This window comes from Mustela nivalis (assembly GCF_964662115.1).
Source record: "Mustela nivalis genome assembly, chromosome: 18".
In the NCBI taxonomy this organism is placed as follows: Eukaryota; Metazoa; Chordata; class Mammalia; order Carnivora; family Mustelidae; genus Mustela; species Mustela nivalis.
In genome coordinates, this window is record NC_139037.1 from 16,563,931 (window position 1) to 16,578,839 (window position 14,909).

Sequence of the window (14,909 nt, forward strand, 5' to 3'; positions counted from 1 at the left end):
AACTTCCCTTAGGTTGGCTCTGACTCCAGCCCGGCACCACTCCTCTCCTGACACCTTCTAGCCCTACTCTCTCAGACGCCGGCTCAGATCCTGGGACAAAGACATCCCTAGAAAATGCCCCGGATACTGTCCAGGGTTATGTAGCTGTAAACCCTCTTTAACTCAGCGGTTTAAGAGTCTGACTTCTGAGTTGCTATTCCACAAAGAAATCTTGTATTTGACAGACGGTAGAGATCCTTGGAAAAACAAGCATTCATTAATGACTAAACATTTGGTTGTTAATGTGTGGGAATGAACATTTGAGAAGTTGTGCTTCTGGTCTGACTGGGTCTTAGGAAGGAAAAGACAGCAAATTATATTGGGCTTTAACAGAATAAGACAAGCTTCTAAATATATATAACAGGTGTAAAAAATCATCACAGTTTTTTTGGCAACCCCTCGCCACAGAGAAGTGATGAGAACTTTGCTATTTACAGAAAAAGTAGATGGCTGAACGGGAACTAGTACTTGATACAAGTCTCCACTCGATTAACTAAAACGTTACTTTAAATATTCTCAGCATGGGAGAGAAACAGGTGACTGCATAATGGGTATTTTCATCCTCTACTGGTGTAATTATTTGTTTTGAAATAATCTTTATTTGCTCTTTTTCTTTTTTTTAAAAAAGGTTTATTTATTTGAGAGAGAGCACACAGGCACCTGTGAGACAGAGGGAAAGTGGGTAGGGCCAGAGGGAGAGGGAGAGAAAGGATCTCAAGCAGACTCCCTAGTGAGTGTGGACCCTGACATGGGGCTTGACCTCATGACCCTGTGATCATGACCTGAACTGAAATCAAGAGCTGGATGCTCAACCGACTGAGCTACCCAGGCATACCTATTTTAAGTAAACTCTGCATCCAACATAGGGTTTGAATTCCCTTCCCTGAGATCAAGAGTTGCATGCTCTACCAACTGAGCCAGCCACAATGCCCTATTTGCTCTTTCTTTAAAAAAATAAGAAGTTCAGGGGCACCTGGGTGGCTCAGTTGGCTGGGCATCTGCCTTTAGGTCAGGTCATGATCTCAGGGTCCTGGGATCGAGCCCTGTACCCAGCTCCCTGCTCAGCAGGGAGTCTGCTTCTTCCTCTACCTCTGCTACTCCCTTTGCTTATGCTTTCTCTCTTAAATAGGTGAAAAATAAAAAAATTTAAATAAGTGGTATTATTATTTGTGGTACTATATCCACTGCTTCATAGTGATAGGGAAGGAAGGGAGAAAACAATACCGCTGGAGGTCAAACCATGTCCAAATGTAGGTTAAATTCTCTGGTTCGATAACTACAAAAGCATCTAGATTCTTCTACGTTTTCCAGTCCAGCTGGTATCCATGAGGAAGAACAAGGTGATATATGCAATCATGAGATCCTCTCACGGAGTCAGAAAGCTGGATTCCACGTACTAAAGCCTGTCCTCCAAAACCTGAGATGACTGATGGTGTGTGCCCGGCATGATAAAGTGTAAGGTTCTGAAAGTTCCAGCCACGAAATGAACTGCCTATTCACTCAGATCGAATATAAACTTATCTTTGGTGGGTTTTTTTTTTTTTTTTAAGATTTTATTTATTTATTTGACAGAGAGAGATGACAAGCAGGCAGAGAGGCAGGCAGAGAGAGAGAGAGGAGGAAGCAGGCTCCCTGTTGAGCACAGAGTCCGATGCGGGGCTCGATCCCAGGACCCTGAGATCATAACCTGAGCGGAAGGCAGCGGCTTAACCCACTGAGCCACCCAGGCGCCCCTCTTTGGTGGGTTTAAAAAAAATCCTTCAAAACCCCAGCAAATCTAAGGATATGATAGTAGCCGTGGTGGTGATGACAGTCGTCCTAACAATCCCACCAGCACCCACGATGAGGACTAATCATCATCACTGTCATCTTCTGCATTTACAATCCTTTACAGTTGCAGAATATCACATGTCATCTCATCTAATCCTCACCACATCTGTGTCAGGGGGATAGGGCTGATGTGCAGATGAGGTTCAGAGAGGTTAAGAGATTTGCACCAATCCCAGAACAGGCACCAAGTCCAAGAGTCCAAAAAATTACTCCACGTGGCTCCTTATTCTTTCAAGTGTCAGAAACAAGTTCTTTCAAGGTAAGGATGTCAGAAACACTGCTTCTCTTGTCTTCCTGAGGCTGGAGTATGTGGTACGGACACTTAAAAAAGAGAGGAAAAAAAAAAAGGAAGAATAGGATTGGAGAAGAGATACCCCACACAGAAAAGGCTTCTCAAGATGCAGCAATAATGAACAGGTGGAAAGCATAAGCACAAAAGAGAAGGGACTATGGAATCCTAGGGGCCCAGTATGGGTTAAATTGTGTGTCCCCACTGCTGAAAGATACAGTGAGGGCCTAACCTCTAGCACCTCAGAATGTGACCTTATTTGGAAACAGTCGTTGTGATGGGACTAGTTAAGGTCATACTGGAGGAGGGGCCCTATTCCAGAAAGGAAGAAGGAAGCCACGTGAAGACAGAGCCACATGGGGAGAACACACATGATGACAAAGGCAGAGACTGAAGCTCTGTGGCTCCAAGCCAACACATGCCAATGGCCGCCAGCCGAGCACCGGAAGCCAGCGAGAGACAAGGAGGAACTTCCCTACAGGTTTCAGAAGGCATGCGGCCCTGTGGACACTTTGAGTTTGGCCTTCTAGCCTGCAGAAGTAGGAGACAGTAGTTCTACTGTCATTGGTACTTTGTTAGGCAGCCCCAGGAAATGACTACAGAGTCCGAGTGGATCCTTTCTTCTAAGACTGAAATGGAGCGGCAGCATCTCCACTGTCTGAGAGAGAAGAAGAAAGAGTTTGGGGGGAAGAGACCATTTATAAACCTAGGACTCAGCTGAAAGTCCCTCTAAGCCTCTGTCTCTCTTGACACTGTGAACAGTGTCCAGCAAAGGCTGAATTCTTATTAAATGTCTTTTAGGAATAATACCAACACTGTAAACAGCCAGGCCCTGGCCAGTAGCAGATGATCGACAGAACTGCTGCCTTGGCCCAGCGGTCGGAGCCCTACGTTCCCAGAAAGGGAGCAGGCTCTTTAATTTCAGTCCTGGAAGGGCTCTCTCTCCCAAGCACTTTTTCAAAGTTTATAGGGAAATAATTATTACCTGGATCTCAGTCATGTTTATATAAATGTTCTTCTCATTTACTCCTCACACAGGGCCTTCAAGCTGTTAAAAAGAGCAATGTGTGAAACTGGCTCCAGGAAGGAAACTGGGCCCGTTCACTGTACTCACAGCACGAAAACCACACCAAATGTTGTCAAAATAACTTTCAGGATAGAACAAAACCAATAAAAGGAAAGAAAAGTTTCCATTCCTTGTGTCCATTTACTTATAACTTGTCATATGTGCTGTGTCAGAGATTAAGGGCCAAGTCCTCCTCGGGTCTCTGTTCTCAGTCTGGACAGACTGGAAACAAGGTGAACCTGGGACTCACTCACCCAATCTTTTGGACAAGACCACAGGTAACTGCTGTATCCAAAAGTGCCTAACATCACACTTGAGCCGGGGTTTTTTGGTTTTTCTTTGGTTTGGTTTGGTTTGGTTTTTTTAAGGCCAGGGTATGCATTTTCTCTGACAAAGAACTAGGAGAATAACCTCTGAATACACAAATGGCACTGAAACCACTCTTCATAATGTTATCAGGAAGAGGCTTAGGTCATCAGAGCCTATCACTGGACTCAAAGAAGGAATTCAAAATCATTCTGGTGGGGGGGAGAAGAGGACTCAACTTAGCTCAGAACCTGACTCAGCCATCAGTTTATAATTAATCCCAAACTCTTCTCCCTAAAGATGTTTCCATGGTTTGCTTATTTTCTGAAGACAGGACCGGGTGTTAAGATTTGTTTATCAGGGCGCCTGGGTGGCTCAGTGGGTTAAGCCTCTGCCTTTGGCTCGGGTCATGATCCCAGGGCCCTGGGATCAAGCCCTGCATTGGGCTCTATGCTGGGCAGGGAGCCTGCTTCCTTCCCCCTATCTCTCTGCCTGCCTCTCTGTCTACTTGTGATTTCTGTCTGTCAAATAAATAAATAAAACCTTTAAAAAAAAAAGAAAAGACTTATTTATCATCTTGAAAGAATGAATTCTAAAGCCTACTACTTATCTCCTATTAGACACAATATAGACTGTTGTGTTTTTTTCCACCTAAAATGAGTGACTAGAAGGAAGAAAAGCTATGCTCTAGGAATTACCTTTTACTATTAAAAAGTAAGGGAGAGGGGTGCCTAGGTGGCTCAGTGGGTTAAAGCCTCTGCCTTCGGCTCAGGTCATGATCCCAGGGTACTGGGATCAAGCCTGGCATTGGAGGGGGGGCGGTCTCCGCTCAGCAGGGAGCCCTCTTCCTCCTCTCTCTGCCTGCCTCTCTACCTACTTGTGATCTCTGTCAAATAAATAAATAAAATCTTTAAAAAAAAAAAAAAAGCAAGAGAGAAAGTTTAAATATAAAATGTTAGCACATTTTTTAAAAAAGATTTTCTTTTATTTAAGGAGGCTCCACACCCAGTGTGGAGCCAAATGCAGGACTTAAACTCACTACCTTAGGTCAACACCTGAGCTGAGATCAAGAGTTGGAGCCTTAAACAACAAAGCCAGCAGGCACCCCTGAAAACTGATCTACATTTTTGGTTTCTGCTTAGGTCATGATCTCAGGGTCATGAGATCGAGCCCTGCATTAGGCTCCATGCTCAGTGGGGAGTCTACTTGGGATTCTCTTCCTCTCCCTCTGTCCCTCCCCTACTCCATTGAGTACAGTTTCTCAGTCATACATGAATGAATGAATGAATGAATGAATGATTGATTTTATTTTTCAGTAATCTCTATTCGTATTGGGAGACTTTGAACTCAAAACCCCGAGATCAAGAGTCACATAAATTGCTGTCACATTTAGTCACTGTAAACCCATGTGCAAAGTTCTCAAGTACTTCACAGTTCTTCTAAGAAGTCAACTCTCTGTAAACTGTGTAGAGGACTGTAGTAGTAGCTACCTAAATAAATCTAGAACTACAGTCAGTCCCAAAGTACTCATCCTTTTTTTAGGATCATCAGCTTTTCCCCTACTGCCTACAGCCAATTCTCATTATTTATGGTAATTATGTTCTATAAAGTTGCCATGAACACTGAATTAGTGTTCATGTTCAGTATCAGTGGATACTGAACCATGGCTCCTAGGGGAAATACAGGTTTAGGTTTCTGAGAGCCTCTGGTCACTCCAGATCACTTACCTTTTAAATCTTTTTTTCTCTCTTCTTCAAATTTGATCATCTCTATTGTTCTGCTTTTAATTCTATTCAGTGATTTTTAAAAATATCTCAGGTATTATAGTTTTTAGTTCTAGAACTCCCATTTGGCTTTTTAAAAAACGATTTCTTCATTTTTTTTAATTTTTAAAATTTTTTATTTAAATTCAATTAATTAACATATAGTATATTATTAGTTTCAAAGGTAGAGCTTAATGATTCATCAGTCTTACATAATATTTGCTGAGATTTCTATCTTTTTATTAATTATAGGCATTTTTCTCTTCTACTTCATTAAGGATAATTATAATAGCTCCTTTAAAATCCCAACATCAGGATTACCTTGGGGTGGTCTCAGTTTCATTTTCCTTTCTACTGAGAATATTTACATTTTCCTGGTTTTTCATATATTGAGTTATTTTCGACTATATCCTGGACATTATAAATGTTAAATTAAGAAGTGTGGGATTATGGACATTGGGGAGGGTATGTGCTTTGGTGAGTGCTGTGAAGTGTGTAAACCTGGTGATTCACAGACCTGTACCCCTGGGGATAAAAATATATGTTCATAAAAAATAAAAAATTAAAAAAAAAAAAAGAAGACCCTAGAATTCGCTCTTCTCCAATTAGTGGTTTCTGCCGCTTCTTCTTCTTTTTTTAAAGTGGGCACTTATCTTGCTCAGTTCAGGGGTAAGTTCTACATGTAGGCAAACAGAATTTGGGATGCCTTTCTCTGGATCTACCCATTCCAGGATATTCCAGGATTTCCCTTCTCTGTCCTGGAGCTGTGGTTTCCCAGATTCAGTGTTCTGGTTTGCCAGGCTAGAAAGACTGTGATATTTCTACCCGTGCCCCTCCTGCATTGATTGCATGCATTCCCAAATAGCCTTGTCCCTAGGTTAAAAGCCAAGAAAACGGATGGAAACTGACTCTGTCCAGGACCTCTCCTCTGAGCACGGACTCCCTATGAGAGTCTGTAGCTGTGTGCTCAATGTCTCAAGGCGGCTGCTTACTATAGTATGTCCAGAATTTATAGTTGTTATCTGAAGGAGGGCTTGGTAGGCTATTACTCAGCTGTTTCTGCCCCAATTATTCATTATTGTCTTTGGAAGGTATTTCTGAAAATGGATGTTCTAAACATCTACAATACTTGAAATAAACAAGTCACTTTGCAAAGATCTGGGAAGTTAGTTTGCAAAGACCTGGATAGTTGGGCAGAATTTTTTTCATTCTGTTGTTCAGCTTACCCTCTCCATGCTAGGAGGGCTGCTCTTAATTCTGAGGCCAACAGAAGGCACAGGTCTAAACATACCCCCTCCCCTGGGTACTCCTAGTACATTTAATTTTCAAGAAGGGTAAGGTAGAATAGATTAAAAGGGAGTTCCTTCTGGCTTCTCCTGGGCTTCAGGCTATCATGGGAATAAATTAGCAGTTACCAGATATGGTCATAAGGCCAAAACAAGGCTAAGCAGAGAAAATAAGTTTTTCATTAAGAAAATGAATACAAGGGTTGGGGGAACTGTGTGGTGGGTATTAGAGAGGGCACGAATTGCATGGAGCACTGGGTGTGGTGCAAAAACAATGAATACTGTTACACTGAAAAGAAAAAAAATTTTTTTTTTAAATCATTAAAAAGAAAGAAAGAAAGTGAATACAGGGGTGCTTGGGTGGCTCAGTGGGTTAAAGCCTCTGCCTTCGACTCAGGTCATGATCTCAGTGTCCTGGGATCAAGCCCTGCATGGGGCTCTCTGCTCAGCGGGGAGCCTGCCTTCCTCCTCTCTCTCTCTCTGCCTGCTTCTCTGCCTAATTGTGATCTCTGTCTGTCAAATAAATGAATAAAATCTTTAAAAAAGAAAGAAAGAAAGAAAAAAAAGAAAGAAAGAGAATACAGTGTCTCCCTCCAGTGTGGATATTGTGTTCATTGCACAAGATTCTGACTGCTTTCAAATGAGTGGGTCTGTGATGTCTCCCCTTTGTGAACCCAATCTACCTCCTGATCTTCTGGACTCTCTACCTCCTCTCCAAGCGGCCAGAACCACAGAGGTCCTTGGCGGGCACATCTACCAGCAAGAGAGAATTCACTGAAACCTGGCATTATCTTTTGGCACTGTGTAACTTCAGAAATAATGATTAGAAGAGGAAACACACACAGAGACACACACATACACACACAACTTCATCAGCAAAGTGGCATTTTCATTTCAGCTGTTCCTAGGGGCAAAACAGCAGAAAAGATAAATCCTAGATTGAAAGCTTTGTGGTGATCTCCGTTTCTCATTAAAGTGCCACTGATTATAATCACACCTACGATTACAAGATTTAACACACCTGCTCTTAAGGATGCACCAGGAAAAGGAACTCTACATTCATCCCATCTTTACTCACCGAGCAAGCACAATTTATATATTTCAGTAAGCGCAAGACAGAGCTGGTTTGGAGAACAGGAGAGAGGTTTTCCAGTCACATGGTTTTTTGAAAGTGACAACAATATTCCATGGCCACAAATTATTTTAGCACTGGTGAGACCAGGAGTGTTGCTTTCCTTGGCTCCACACAGATGTGAGAAATCTAGATAGAGTTTCTATTTCTTCTCTCACTTGACTAGCCAGATACTTTGCTGTGCACATACACATACACTCACTCTCTCTTTCTCTCACTCATTCAGTAAGGGTGTGTGTACTTCTAGAGGTTTTTTTTGGCCACTTTTGTCAAAATTCATTTTTATTAATAGAAAATACACATTAATTCCAGTTTTAGTTGTTATACCTAAAGTTGCTAATAAAAAAAAAAAAAAGAATTTAAAATAATCACTTGGGGTGCCTGGGTGGCCCAGTGGGTTAAAGCCTCTGCTTTTGGCTAAGGTCGTGATCCCAGGGTCCTGGGATCGAGCCCCGAATCGGGCTCTCTGCTCAGCAGGGAGCCTGTTTCCTCCTCTCTCTCTGCCTGCTTCCTCCTCTCTCTCTGCCTGCTTCTCTGCCTACTTGTGATCTCCGTCTGTCAAATAAATAAATAAAATCTTAAAAAAAAAATAAATAATCACTTAATCAGGGTGCCTGGGTGGCTCGGCTCAGGTCACGATCCCAGGATCCTGGGATGGAACCCCATGTCACTGGGCTCCCTGTTCAGTGGGGAGCCTGCTTCTCCCTCTCCCTGCCACTCCCCGTGCTTATACATGTGCTAGAGCTCTCTCTCTCTCTGTCAAATAAATGAATAAAATCTTTTTAAAAATTCACTTAATCATCCTGTTTTGATTAAGACAACTGAAACTGTGGCTTAAAAAAAAAGAAGAAAAATTCAGCGGGACGCCTGGGTAGCCCAGTTGTTTAAGCGTCCAACTCTTGATCTCAGCTCAGGTCTTGATCTCATAGTGTTGTGAGTTCAAGCCCTCCACTGGACTCCACACTGGGCATGGAGCCTACTTTAAAAAAAAAAAAAAAGAAAGTGGGGGCGCCTGGGTGGGTCAGTGGGTTAAAGCCTCTGCCTTCAGCTCAGGTCATGATCCCAGGGTTCTGGGATCGAGCCCTGCATCAGGCTCTCTGCTCAGCAGGGAGCCTGCTTCCCTTCCTCTCTCTCTGCCTGCCTCTCTGCCTACTTGTGATCTCTGTCAAATGAATAAATAAAAATTTCTTAAAAAAAAAAAAAAAAGAAAGAAAGAAAGCAAGAAAAAGAAATATTCAGCACCATTTGCTCATAGGCCTTTCAGTATTTGTTCTTAAAGTTCCTGGAACTTTCCTATCTGTAAAGTACAGGGATTACTGAGCTATATGAGGAAGCCTCTCTGGGACAACCAATGAGAAGTTAAGCAACTGTCATAAAAGGAATCAATGTATATTTAGCACGGTGACTTGGACTACACAACGATTCCCTCCCCTCCAACTCAGGAGGGACATGCTTCTAAGCACTGAGGTACAAAGAGTCAGACTGTTATTTGCTGTTAGAATTAGCTAATAACAATTAATCTCTGGCACAGATGCTACTGGTTCATAATATCCTGCGATTTTAGGAAATTCTGTAAATAGTTTGGATTGAATCCAATTTATTCAGAAATTAAACATGTTTAAAAGGTTCACTACTCTGCCAGAGTATCTGTTGGTTTAGTACCCTTATAAAATATATATAATATGTGTCGATAAATCATAGTCTTAAAGTATACTTAGAATACCACATTTTCCAACCCAAAACCTATTAAAAAATGTCTATAATTAAAAGCAGCTGATGAAATGAAATCCAAAGTTATGACAAGGGAGACTCACTCTCACTCACTCTAAGCAACACTTGAAGCTGTGTTGCTTAGAGAACTTTGAACAGCATGTGGCCTCAGAGCCATTCAAGGACAGGTTCCTCAGTCTTCACCATAGGACTCCAGGCAAGGATGGGCCAGAAATGAGTACTTCTAAATACTTCAGCAGAATCCACAGAAGTGTTGAAAAGATTTTTAAGAATGTCTCTCTATCTATATCTGTGAGAAGTAATGCTCATCAGAGACAAAAAGAGAGAGGCAAGTCCATACACTCACTCAGAAGTGGGAAGAACGGAGGGACTGTTAGGACATCCTTAGCCGGAGCTTCTGCGGGCTTTTAACTACATGCTGACCACCCGTGTGAGTCAAGTGGACTTTCATGAGAGAACAGCGTTTGGCGGCCAGCACCTCTCTGGGGCATTTCCTCCTAAGAGGAATACACAACATAAGGAAGTAGGGGAGGTAACACAGGGAAGCTACTCTTCCCAGCTCAGAAGGAGTTGATGAAGCCCGTATATGTATTCAGGAAGCCAGGGGATCCTCTAGCCGTGGACAGTGTTCCTATACAGCTTAAAAACCACTGGATAGACATTCATGGGATCCAACGGCCCACAGATAAAACGAATGGGAACAGTTACAGAAGCAAGAGCTCCCAACCAGCATCTGCTAAACTTCTTTCACTGGCTGATGTAGCCGCAGAGACTGACGGTAACTAAGTTCTGTCATTGTTGGGTATCCCTGCCTCCATGTTCCACAGCTCACTCTCAGAGCACTGGGTGGACAGCCCAAAGACTGGGGCAAGTCCTCGGGAGAATACAAAGAAGTTCATCAATCGTGTGAGGATGGGTGACAGAAGGCTTCCATTTTTGAGAAGCTTTTGGAGAAGGAGAGAGCCGTCAACCACAGGCAATATGCCTCTGTTGGATAGCCAGAGACTCTTCACGGTAAGCTGACCCCCTACAGAGCACCCCCTGGGCAGTGATCTCTCTAATCGTGAGCCAAAGTCTGACTCTGTGGTTCTGGAGCCCAAGAGGTGCAAAGGTGCCTCCACAATGCTGACCTGCTCAAATAGGAGGAAGTGATGTGGCCTGATGGATGTCACTGAAGCCAAAGCCCAAGAAATCAAGGGCAATCACTCAACAAAACCTCAGGGGCAGACCTTCCCAAATCTTGTACCGATCATAGCTGGAAGCTGGAAACCCACGTAAGAGCTCATCTCAGGACTTCCAATCACACCCACAGAGTCTTGGTAGAAGTTGTGCCGTCACTTGTAGGAGACAAATTTGCCTGAAGATTGGCATGAGTGGAGAGTGGGAGAAAGTAGGTGGGGGCGGGTGGAATATACGGACAGGCTGTGAGCAGGGGCACAGCAAGTAGCCCCGCCCGGGTCCCCCACTCCCTCATCCTGCGGAGGTGATCCTGCTGCGCCACAGCTGCGTGTTATCCTAAGCAACCCGGCACAGCAGGGTGCAGCCCCCAGCTCCCCCCGCGCCCGCAGCAGTGCGGGGGCGGCCGTCAGCCGGGCACTGCCCGCAGCCCGTGAGGGCAGTTCCGCCCGAGAGGAGTGAGTAGCCCGGGGATGTGCCGGTTGCCGCAGCCCCCTCACAGAGTTGTACAGATATATTTTAATAGTGTTATAACTCACATTTTAAACTCAAATTTTATTTTAAAATAACTTTAGATTTACAGACAAGCTGCACGAGAATTCCTGTATACCCCTCACCTAGTTTCCCCCCATTGTTAACAACTTACATAACCATGGTATATCTGGCAAGAGTTTTGCAGTTTTTTTTTTTTTTTTAAAGTAGACTCCACGCCCAGGGTTGAGTCTGTTGCGGGGCCCAACTCACGACCCTGAGATCCAGACCCTGAGATCCAGACCTGGGTTGAGATCGACTCAACTGAGCCACCCAGGTGCCCCAAGAGTTTTGTAGATCTTGACCATGGATGAAAAACACTTTAATTCCCTCTTGTAGAGTAGATTCTCATCAAGGACAGTTGCGAGGATAGCAATTTTTTAAAATTAATCTGTGTTACTGAGTTGTGATCCGTGTGTCCCTACCACCATCAAGGTCCTAAATAATAAAGAGGGGATAACTAATGAGTCCATGCTTGTACAAAAATGGGGTCAGGCACTTGATATGGCAAAATTCTATCCTGAGTAAAGCCTGAAGGTCTGACAAAACATTCTTCTAAAGGCTTCAGTGGCAGTTAAATACTGATGTGCCAGCCACAGATGAGTACTGTGGATACCAGGAAATAAATGATTAATGTAAACTCTCTCTATAAACTCAGCTGGGAATGAGTTTCCATTAAAATCAAGAGGAAAATTAATTTTGAGGTTACTCATCCTTCACACACATATGGATATATATGCTTTCTTCTTATATTGGCCATACACTGGGGAGAAATCCAGCCAGACCCACTCGGAGGAGGAAAAAAGTTTATGCAGCAACTACAATCTTAGGGATTGAATTCACAGCAAGAAAGGAAGCATTTTAAGTGAGGTCCTTCAGGAATTCGCTTTGAACAATGAAATGAGACAGGAAGACAAGTCACTGAAGTTCGCGCAGAGGCAGGCTTAGTGCGGTCCAGTAAGCGCACGCGGAACCGGCCCCTCTGAGAAGAATGCCAGAACTCAGAGTCGCAACCTAAAAACCAGGGCTCTGGATTTCCTGCAGCAGTAAATGCGTAGTTTGCCTACCCCTACAGAAGAAAATAGGGACTCTGACTAAAGAAGCAAATAGTATTCCTGCTATAAAATAAAAGCTCTGCTGGTGGATTCATCTGCATGCATCTGTCCAAAGATCTGAGGCTGGGAGACTGATAAACAGATAAAACCCAAAAAGGCAGGGTAGCTGCAAACGGTAAGGAACTGACTCACCTCAGTAGCTTTCTGGCTGAGGCCCCGAAGCAGCAGCACAACCACGTGGACGGCAGCTCTGCGCACTTGAACTTCATGGTCTGTTTTAGCCACAGCTATCAGGCAAGCTGTTACCTAGGAGGGTGAGAGAGAAGTCAATAAAAATCCAGATTGCACAATTACCTAAAGCTTTTCACCTGGGTTCCACTTTCTACACGTTCATCATGAACAATCTGGCTTAGAGAGGGGTGGATAATTTCCCTGTTCTCAATAAAGAGGGAGAGAGCTAGTGGTGGAGATCTTGTTTAGTTTGGTCTTCTGGAAAAGGGCAAAATCCAATTTAGTATTCAGAAGGGAGCATGAGGAAGTTGGAAGGGATATGTATATCTAAAAAAGACATGGTGAAATTCAAGTATTTCCTCAAAAATGGGAAGAAATGTGACTTGTCCCCATTTGGGGACACTAAATCGAAGGGCGGAAAGATGGCCCAAACACAAGTGGCTTCTAAGGAGCGAGGACCATGGAGATTCAGCTGAGCAGCCTTCCGAGTTCAAGGCCCTGCATGAAGATGAATGCGCCACTGATGAAAGTTACAGCCCAGGGTTAGAGAAATACATAAATATTCAAACTGATCTTCTTCAGCATGTTCAGATGTCCCAGCCTTGCAAGCCTAGTGTACCCCACCGTGTCAGTCACCCGGTGCCAATTTCAGAGTCTCCCTGGGCTTCTGCATGTGTGGAATAGGTCTTTCAATGCTCATTTCCTTTAAAAGACAGCCATATGACAGAAAAGACTAGAAATTACTAGCACAGCATGGTGCCAGATATATAGCTAGTAATTATATGTCATAAAATAAGAACGTTTCTGTTAACCACCCTGCTCCCACCCGACTCCTGGTAAGCACAAAAATATTTTTAGACCTCAATAAAGCGATACCACTAAAAACAACGGCAAAAAACCTAGTTCCTAAGGTATTCATCCAAGACTTAAAAATTAAAAACAAAAATCTTCAAAGTGTGGCCAATGGCAGCAACAATCTGAAAGTAAGTCTGTATTATTCAACTGGTCTTTCACATACTTTATTTCATTTACTGTGTGAGTGTACTTCTTGGCTAACCATGGGACGATTCCTAACCATGATAAGAAAATAGCCAGATTGTGTGTTTGGAAACATGTGTAAATACATACTATGTTTAAAGAATGGTTTTTAAAAAGGTTAAAAAAAAAAAAACACAGGCACAAACGGGGAAATAGGCTTGTGCAGAAATTTTAACCATGCAGGTTGTATTTTTCACAGCTTTTAAATAGTTGGGCATAGTTCAAAGTGTCTAATTAATCAGTGATGGCAGAGAGATTAGAAGAAGTAGCTTGTTCTTAAATATAATTGCATCTGTGATGTATTGGCACTTAATCAAGTTGTACATCTATTAGAAAAACTTGCATCTCGCAAGTGAAGGGAAATCCCAGAAAAGCTCAACTCTTTGGGGGCTGTTTTTCAGTAAGATCCAGCAAGCTGCTTCTGCTTTTGACCTGGGATACCCTGACCCAAGACCATCAGTGGCTTCCACGCCTCTGGCATTAACGGTAGAAGCAATCCAGTCCTAAGAGGAATTCCTTGGGTGACCTCCAAACAGGTAACAATATAATAGCTACCTCCACTTGTAGGCTTAGTATTTACAAGGTAAGCGCTGAAATCAGAGAGACAAGTTCGAGCTAGGCCGGAGTCCTTCCTTCTTGACACATGAAGTTCAGCTTATTGAGTCTGGTAACTAAAGCACGAAACCAGCCTGGGCCCACACAATGTGCAGATGCTCCCAAGCCTTTTGCCTGCATCCCTCTGGGTTTAGTTTGGGGCCTCGGTTTCCACATTTAGTGGATCAAGGCTTCCTGGCCTAGAACCTTGCTGGTGTCCAGCTTGCCACCTCTGTTCTGCCACACTGGGCTGAGCAGGCTATGTTTGTGCCTCACTCAGTGGCTCTAGTTCTGTTGTCGGGGATTAATTCCACAATTGGGATAGGCAGAAGAATCCTGACTGGAAAAGGGCTTCCCCTGCTAGGCCAATGCCTGACTTCTTGTGCCACTTTGAAGGTACGATTGGGAGAGGAGCCCTGCTCTCTCACAAGCCCTGCTGAGATCAGCTGGAATGGCCTCCTGCTTGCTACTGGCTGTTAGTGATGTATGCACCAGAGGGGACACAGCCCATCTGCAACCAGCCATCCGGGACGATCAGGAGGAGGCCTGATCACGAACCTTCCTCAACACCTATCACAAGAATCAAATCCTATGAACTGCATTATGGTCAATACGCAAAATGTTTTTAAAGCATCAGAATTTTACAATGTTCTTGCAGATACCATTTAGAGACAAGAACAAAACTTCTGTTCAGATCAAGCTCCCATGTCCAGCTTGCAATGTTGCTTTCCTACAGGCCAGCGGGGCAGACCCCTCGTCGAAGCCTCAAGCAGGGAGGATACATGGCCTCTATCTTCCATCGACCCAGTCTGGACAAGTCACTCCCAGAGCCAATCTCTCAC

General features: G+C 43.6%; 1 protein-coding gene and 1 pseudogene across 2 annotated transcripts in view; both read right to left on the bottom strand.

Moving 5' to 3' along the window:
• Window positions 1–14,909, bottom strand: part of TANGO6 (transport and golgi organization 6 homolog) — a 165,393-nt gene that overhangs the window by 22,322 nt on the left and 128,162 nt on the right. The window contains exon 12 of the mRNA XM_082712545.1: window positions 12,397–12,510. Within this exon, the coding sequence (XP_082568671.1) occupies window positions 12,397–12,510 (114 nt within the window). The remainder of the gene's footprint in view (window positions 1–12,396; window positions 12,511–14,909) is intronic.
• On the bottom strand, window positions 10,055–10,916 carry LOC309853919 (mesoderm-specific transcript homolog protein pseudogene; annotated as a pseudogene). Its single transcript has one exon. The product of its transcript is annotated as a mesoderm-specific transcript homolog protein pseudogene (transcript).